The sequence below is a fragment of the Phocoena phocoena genome, chromosome X, assembly GCF_963924675.1.
Source record: "Phocoena phocoena chromosome X, mPhoPho1.1, whole genome shotgun sequence".
Classification (NCBI taxonomy): domain Eukaryota; kingdom Metazoa; phylum Chordata; class Mammalia; order Artiodactyla; family Phocoenidae; genus Phocoena; species Phocoena phocoena.
The window spans coordinates 85,838,907-85,847,222 of NC_089240.1; the positions used below are offsets into that span (position 1 = coordinate 85,838,907).

At 53.1% G+C, this 8,316-nt stretch overlaps 1 protein-coding gene across 1 annotated transcript; it reads right to left on the minus strand.

Moving 5' to 3' along the window:
* Window positions 1–297: 297 nt before the first annotated feature.
* On the minus strand, window positions 298–7,040 carry LOC136143096 (nuclear RNA export factor 2-like). Its single transcript, XM_065901380.1, has 17 exons — window positions 6,990–7,040; window positions 6,295–6,378; window positions 6,069–6,179; window positions 5,878–5,958; window positions 5,670–5,739; window positions 5,435–5,523; window positions 5,208–5,315; window positions 4,913–5,022; window positions 3,077–3,113; window positions 2,626–2,694; window positions 2,487–2,542; window positions 2,238–2,345; window positions 2,073–2,131; window positions 1,849–1,964; window positions 1,711–1,753; window positions 1,008–1,080; window positions 298–469 (listed from the first exon to the last, which is right to left on the minus strand). The coding sequence occupies exons 1-17, from the start codon at window positions 7,038–7,040 to the stop codon at window positions 298–300; spliced, it is 1,437 nt and encodes a 478-aa protein (XP_065757452.1).
* Between the last annotated feature and the right edge of the window lie 1,276 nt (window positions 7,041–8,316).

The following is an 8,316-nucleotide window of genomic DNA, read 5'->3' on the forward strand; positions in this document are numbered from 1 at the left end:
AATTCAATTGTTTAATATATTGATCTTAGAAAGAATAATGTAGCTTCACATATACTGAAAGAAACTATGCTGGCACTAATAATAAAAGAAGTTTCAAAACAGTATATAAGATAGGATACCTGTATTTTACAATACATGGAAATGTATTAGTATGAAATTAGGGTATTTCTCACAAGTAAACGTTTGTAAGGAAAAATAGATTTAAAATAGTTACCTGAAAATTCCCATTAATCACCCCTCTACTCCTCCCAGCTCCCTCCTATCCCCATGCAACCCCAGCACTCACTTCTGAGACCACTAGCGGTTCACCTCAGATGGGGTGGAGGATGCCTGCATGATGTCCTGCTGCTGCTGGGAGAGAGGGTGCATGGAGCTGGAGGTGGGTGTAGGCAGTGGGATGGAGAACACACTCTGGATCTTACTGGGGTCGGCATCCCTCACAAACAGCTCGTCATTCACAATGCACAGACTGAAGGAAAAATGGGCCCTCAGACAACTGGTGGATGGACACCCACACCCCCAGTACTGACTCTGCTCCCACTGGCACTCATCAACCAGAATCCTTCCTCGTCCCTCCTGTGTCTGTCTCCCAGGTTCCTTGACTGGTACCTCTGCCCCTCCCCACAGAGCCCACCTTTGAAGAGACTGTCTACCACCTTCACTTGATTTATAGGTTCATCCCCAAACCAGGGGCAATTTCGCATTTACCGTTTACCACAGTGCAAGGGGTGGACAGTCTGATCCCCATTCTCAGAAGAAGACACTGAGTCACACAGAGGTCATGTGAATTGACCAAGGTCACACAGCGAGTGAGTGTTGGGTCAAGGAGTGAGCGCATAGGCCGATTCCAGGCCCATGTTCTTCTTAACCACTAGGCTAGACTGCTCCTGGGATCCCCCTGCTGGCTTTCCACAATACTGAGTAAACCTAAGGTCTTTGCCACCACATTCCCACGCCCCTGAGCCCCAGGCGGGGATGGGCATTCCCGCCCACAACAGGGCTCTCACCTGCAGTCGCGGGCAGGGGTAGCGATGAAGGTCCGGGTGAAGGAACGCACACAGCCCTTAGAACTTCCTTCCACTTCAACAGCAAACAAACAACAGTACCCCTTACAGCTGCATGTGCTGTACACGCTCACACGGCGGTCCCCAGTCAGGGTGTGACTGGACACTCATGCTGAGAGGGCAGTTGTTCACGGGGGCCAGGGTGTCGGGAATGGGGAGGGCATCTATAGGAGCAGTCTGCACCCAGTGACAGGGCCCCAGACGACCACTACACAAGTTCACGGGATGCATTTTTCACAGCCGCCCAAGAGGTGGATACTACTACCCCATTTTGCAAATGAGGAAACTGAGAGGTTCAGTAATGGCCCAAGTTCTCAGAGTAAGGATCTGGGATGAGAGCCACCAAAATCCACAGCCTGTGTCACCAACGCCCAGGGTGTGCACGGCAGACAGGCATGGACACAGCTCAGACCTGGGTTGTCTGTGGGAAGCCTGAGGGCAGGAGAACACAGTGGGGAAATGGAGGCGGGCGGAGGGGAGGGGAGGGGAGGGAACAGAAGGGAATACAAGGGGAGGGAAGGGAAGGGAAGGGGAAAGAAAGTGAAGGGAAGGGAAGGGGTCAGGGATGCTCGGTGGTTCTCGGTGTGAGCCTGGCCAGGGGGAGGCAGCAGTGGGGCATCTGCGCTGGGGGCCTACACACACTCACCTGCCTTGAACACTCCACAGACAGAGAAGCAGAGCATCGTTTCCTGAAAGGGAAGAGCCCAGGCGCCCAGTCACCACCTCCACCTCCCACCCACCTGCGGCTTCCTGGGCCCACCCGAGGAAGGAAGCAGGCGCTCACCGTCTGGAACCACGTGTCCACCACGAAGGAGCTGAAGGCATGCTGAGTCTTGGGCAACACACAGAGGGTGTGCACAATGACACGTTTTGTGTGCTTCAGCAGCTGGACCCGCAGGTCTGTGAGGGGAGGGGAAGCGAGTGAAGGTCAGGGGCTGCCACGCCCTGGGCCCTATGATTGACCCCTTCACCGCCCTTTCCCACCCAGTCTTCCCATCACACACTCACAGGGGTCCTTGAGCTTCTTCATATTCCTGCTGTCCTTGAAATACTCGCACAAGCTGCTTCTAGGAGACAAAGAGCAACAGTGGGTGGTGGGTGTTTGCAGGAGCTGGCCTGTGTCTGCTGGGGAGCCACACGGCCCAGGAGCACAGCCTGTGCCGTGATACTCACGGGACTGGGTCCTTGGGGTGGAAGGGAATCGTCAGGGAGAAGCAGGCCTCCTCGTGATAAGCACCCGCGAGAACCTGTCTGTCTCCATAGTCATGGATCAAGTAGTACCTAAGGAGGAGCAATGAAGACAGTCTATCTCTGTGGTCTGGACCTCAAATGGACTTGAAAACTCCCCTGAGCAGACCTGTGCTTAGGTGGCCTCACCTGTCCTAGACCTGCCCCCTTACTCAGCTTCCCAGAGATACTTACTTCTTCAGGAATTGCAGGACTAGACTCTTCAGCTCATCAGATCCAAAGTAGCTTCCCTGGAATCAAACGACACTTGAGACTATGCAGTAGATAAAGCCTCCCTGCAACACCCCAAATGTTGTTTGATCCTTTTCCTCACCTTGCAGAGCTTTACTATGTAGGGAGTGTCAACGTCAACGGTCACTGGTGACGGTAACTCCTGGCCATCCTGGAGAAGGGAAGAGGAAGTCAGGAGTGGAGACCAGGGGAGTGGCCCTGGATGATCCGGGAAAAGGATGGGCTCAGGAGGGTGAGGGTCAGAGGTCAGGTGTGAAAGGGCCCTGGAAATTCCATGGGAAAGCTTACAGTGGATGTCTTCATCATGAGGTCCTGGAAGTCTCTAGTGTTATATTCAACTTGTGTGTGTGCGTGTGTGTATTTATGGGTATTTTTCCAGCAAGTATATCCATGTCATTTTCAGGAGACCATGTCCCCCAAAATGGTTAAGGTTCTGATGCTAATATGTGATCTAGGCAAGACCCAAAGGGCTTGAGGGCAGGTGCAGAGGCCACCGACATTCGAAAGGGACAATGATTTTCGTAGGCACTTACCAGGCGTAACAACTTCGGGAAACATTCTCTGATGGCCCTGTCCAAAACCAAAAATAGAGAACAGGTGGTTGATAGTTCAAGTTTGCAATGCTTCCTTTGAGTTAAAACAGTAATACCATAAACAGAGATCAGTGTGTTCTGGCCAATCCAGCAGCACCCTTTGCCCATCTCTGCTCCTGATTTTAGGGGTTTTCAGTCCACTTGCCTGTTGAGCACTGAGCATCTGTCATCTTACTGTCTGAAAGGCACTGTCTCCTCATCTCTCTCAGTACCTTCACTTTAATATTCCTTCCCTCCCTCCCTTCCTCTCCTTCGCCTAGGTAGCTCCCACCCAGACTACTCGGACTCCCTTTTTTAGTGCCACAGGGACCAGCATTTCAAACCCATGCTGCAGGGCTTCCTTCTCCTCCCTTCCTTCCTCCAGGGCCCCACTGAAGGCTGTGGGGAGAAGAGGGGATGGAGTGGGAGCCCGGGGCTCTGTTACCTCACTGGGGGTCCAGCACTCTGGCAAGACCCCGACACCCCCCAGGGATGCCCCAGGATGCTGGGCCAGCGAGGTGAGTGAGGTGGGGCTCAAGGAGGGAGATGGAGGGGATGAAGACAGAAAGGGAGTGAAGGTAGGAAGGGAGAGATGAGAGAGACATAGGGGCACAGAGACAGGGGAGAGAGAGGCAACAAAGAGAAGGGAAAGAAGCTCTCTCGTGGTTGGGGTCAGGGAAGAAGAGAGAAGAAAGGGGAAACGGCACACTTGTTGCGGCTCTTCACCTGCTCCAGAATCGCCCAAACACACCAGGTGGGAATGGAAAATATGCACATGTTGGGCTGGGGGCCCACTGGATGCTGGCTGAAACTTTGTCACCTGTGTGAGCTCAGCCAGACATGGGCATGGGAAACCGAGCAGCCATGGGGTCACATCTTCCCCAGAAGGAGGAAAGGGTCAGGTCCCAGCTCAGTATGGGGCTGAGGATCCGTGGCACCCCCTGAAGATCACCGTCTTCTCTCCCGATGACCCCTGCACCTCTCTGAGTTGGTTCTTTATCTGAGGAATCATACCTGTCTCAGGCTGCCCAGGGCTCCTGTGAAGGACCAGGCGGGATGATGTGATGTGTGCAGGGAGGGATGGGAAGTGCCCCTGAGAGGCCTGTCCTTCTGTCTCCTCTACCACCTCTGCCCTCTGCCTTCTACCCCTGCCTCAGGAAGCCCTCTGATCACTGGCGTGAGCCCACGTCTGGGCCCTTGACTCAGGGAGCCCTGCTTTTTCCCAAGGAGGGTCCAGCTCCTGGCACTGGGCCAGCAGAATGGATGTCATGACAGCAGCCACCCATGGCCTCAGCCCTCAGCATGGAGCAGGAAAGCCCCTATGTCAGCCTGGGAGAGGAGGGGGGATCCATTTGGAGGAAGGGGAAGAGGGCCCCTCTCAGAACGGGGGACGCAAACCCCATCTCAGCACGAAGAAGGAAGGCTTCTCTCAGCAAGAAGCCCTGGACAGGAGGACCCTTCTCAGTCCAGGGCGCCAGCATCTGGATCAAGGCTGGTCGCTCCTGGTCCTGGTGAGGAGGAGAAGCCCTGCTTCCTGGGGCACACTCTTGGGAGACCTTGCTGGAATATAGCTGGGCACAGAGAGCTGGAAACAGACCCCAGAGCGCCTGCAGAGGTGAGCAGGCCAGGGGAAGGAAACTCCTCACTGGTGATAGGAACAGAGAGAGCAGAAGGTGGGGCCTGTGATCCTCCCAGAAGACCAGGGCTGCCACCTTTGGCAAAGGGGCACTGTCACAGATAGTCTAGGCTCCCATGGGTGAAGGTCACCAAGAAGGGTGGCAGGGTGTTCACACTGACCTTACATAGGTGGATTGGTCTGGGAAGGTGTCACACAACGGGTTCCCTTGCAGCCACAGCTCTTCAAGCTTCAGCCCTCGCATCTTGCTCAACTCCTGCATTGACGTCAGCTGAGAAATATGGGGCGGAAGTGGGAAAAGGAATCCCAGGGAAAGAGGGATATCCGGATCCCTGCACCCCCAGACCCCTCCCTCCCACACAGGTACCTTCACCTGCCTCCTGTCATCACTCTGATGGCCACTAACATGCCCCCCCCAACTCTCAACCCAACTTTGACCTGGCTCCCTCTTCTCACCTCATTTTTGGAGAGGTTCAGGATCTTGACCGTGGGGGCCATCTGTATAATGTCAGACAGGCCATCCAGCTGGTACAGTTTGTTGGTGCTCAAGTTCAAGGACAACAGCTTTGGGGCAAGAAGAGGTAGAGTGAAGGTTACTATCTAGGACCTTGGAGACAAATCTGCCCTCCTCCCCATCTCTTCCACCCCCTACCCTAATACCAGCACTGGGCCTACAGCCTCACCTCAGGGAAATACTTTTCGATGACCTGCAGGGTGGCAGTCATGCAGCTTCTTCGATTCAGAATTATATCAATATCATAGCCCACCAAGTCTTCAGGAAGGAGAGGGGAGGTAATCAGATGGTTGAGTGGGGTGTGAGGCCAGCACCAGCCCCTCCCCACGTTACCATCCCTAAGTCTCCCTCCAGGAAGACCCCTCTGCCCTCGCATGCCCTAGAATTACTGTTGTCAGCCGTACCTGGGTCAACGTAGAGCCTCTGCAGGTCAAGAGCTAGCTTGGAGACATCAAATCGTTTGATCAAAGTCAGCTGCAGAGTGAGAGATGGAGAGAGCCGCTCTGAGGCTGTGGTGGTGGCCGGGAAATCGGGGGCGAGGGGGACGGGGGTCTGGAGGAAGGAGAGGTGGGTCTGAGCACTGGCACACAACATGCCTTGCATCTGCATTACCTTTAGCTGCTCCATTTCTTCTGGCTTCAACTTATACCGCACAGAGTAGGGAACAGCGGAGGGCCTGACAAAGACAGGTATCTACAGCAAGAAGAGGTGGGGTAAGCACCAGGAACTCTAGTTCCAAAGAAGAAAACCAGCCCCTGGCCTGTACTCCTTCCTCAGGATGAGGTACACGTAACGCCCTCGACACACACCTCTTGGCTCTCCTCGTCACGAATCTTGTAGCTGACATCCATCAATGCAGAGGCAGTGCTAGCTTCCTGGACAAAGAATCGAGCCTCATTTTTCACAAAGTGGAACTACAGGGATTGAAAGCAACAGCAATAGTTTCAGAAGCCAGCAGACCCTGCTGAACCAGGTCTCTCTCTCCCCCTTCCCTGTGCCCACGCGTCTGGCTTCGGCATCCTGTCTTACGTCCACTGGAGTGAAGGGGACACTGCATTGTCTCTGGATTGAGCTCATTAGCCATGTCCTGTCATACTTTATCCCATGAGGAATCTAAGGATGAAAAGAAGCGATGGGAGAGAGGACAGACAACAGGGAATTTAGGCTGGAGGACGAACCTTTTCCTGTTCTTTTCCGGCCTTCTACTGAGCTTGAAAGGGCTTGTAAAGAAGGGACCACTGGCATGATTTCTTATGGGTGTGCATAATACGGATTTCCTAAATACTCTTTCTCTCCAGTCAAACTCTCTTCCACATAATCAAGGTGTCAGTGATGATCTTCCTTTTATAAATTTCCAGGAGATCCTACCCGGTGCAGACACTGCTTGCCCCTCAGACAAGGTCTCCAGAGGCTCGGCCCTCCATCTCCCACACTCAGCTTGCCAAGCTGAGACCTCCAATGTGGAGTTGCTCCATATCCTTGGCAGTAGTTTCCACCTTTGCTTTGAGACAGGCTCCTCCGTTCTCCTCACGGTCAGCCTGTTCCCTTTACATTGCTTCTCTGAATCTGCCCTTAGATGAACAAGACTGTTAACTGCTGCTAGTAAAAGGGACAGATTACAAACTGTCCCCAGTGAAATAACCCAGCATCTCTACATGAGACCAACACAACTCCCCCGGGGCTTTTCTCTCTTGCACATTCCATACATTTTTCAGGATACTCACTGTGACCCTGAACCAGCTCCCTGGGGTTCCATCTTGTGTGCTCTCCCCCATTTTTCTCTCCAGAGGTTTTGTCTTTCTCCACACAGTAGTATGCATGCGGCCTTCACTGTGCCATCTCACTCCTCTCTTGTTGCCTCGGATGGTACAGGGAGAGCTGCAGGGGGGATGTGGAGAGAAGGCGGGTGAGTGGCCATAAGTGCTAAGAAAGTCTTCTGTACACCCTCGTGTCTTTGACACCAGCACTACAATTAGGATTGCTCAACCATTATTTCACTTCTAGCATGCCTCAGATTTGCAGTGAGAGAAGAACAAGTCCATGGAGCGTGAGAGAGGTGCATAGTCCCAGGGGCTGCTGTGCACAAACCCTGCTGCCTGGTCACTTACTGTCTTACTTCGGGGTCCTCCTGGACATCCTTCTTCACGACCTTTCCATCATCCTCCTTAAGCTGTGAGGGCTGAGGCTCACATCTATCGTGTTCATAATGAGGGCTCCTCTCGCCAGAATTACCTGGGAAAGAACTCCAACCTTTCTTTCTTCCTTGAGCTGGTCTACCACCATCACTGTATTCTGAAAAGAGGAACAAAAATACAAGTTTGCAGACACATCTGTGGTCCACTTACCACGTACCATGTCTTAGGCTAACAGCATGGTAGGGCAGGCAAAGTGCCAACCTGGCCTAAGGGACCAGTCCCACAAGCCTCAGAAAGGACACTCTTCTGCCTGTCCAGAGAGGACAGCCTTATCCGACAGATGGCACTATCAGGGGAAGAATCGAGGAGGAGCAGGATGAGGAAGAGGACGACAAGGAGGACAAAGAGGGAGGAGAAGGAGGAGAGGACAACTGTGTTGAAACTTTTAAAACAGTGGAACAGGACTGATAAAGAACCGAGGTGTATGCGTCCATGGGTTAGACTGGATACCAGTCATATATATACCAGGAAGGCACCCGAATCTTGCCTTCTCTCAGGACTTTCCAGCAACCACACCAATACCTGTCTCGTGCTTCCCAAATCCAAGGAGCCGCCAAACCGATTCCACTGACAACCAGCAAGCTAGCTGGACTTCCTTTGCCAGTGCACTTGGAGCTGTAATGTCAGGTGGCACTGATGTAACGGCCTCCTGAACTGTCTCCCTCCCTCCAGCCTTGCCCTGAACAATACTCTGTTTGAAAGACCCAGAGTGAGCTCTCTTTCGGGCCAGCCTGAAATGCCTTTCAGCTCAGCAGGCAACTCTTCCTAATTTCAGCCCTTCTATAACAAGGGTGTGAATGATAACCTGGAATGATATGTCAACCACCATTTCCCAGTGTTTAGGGATTCTTCTTTT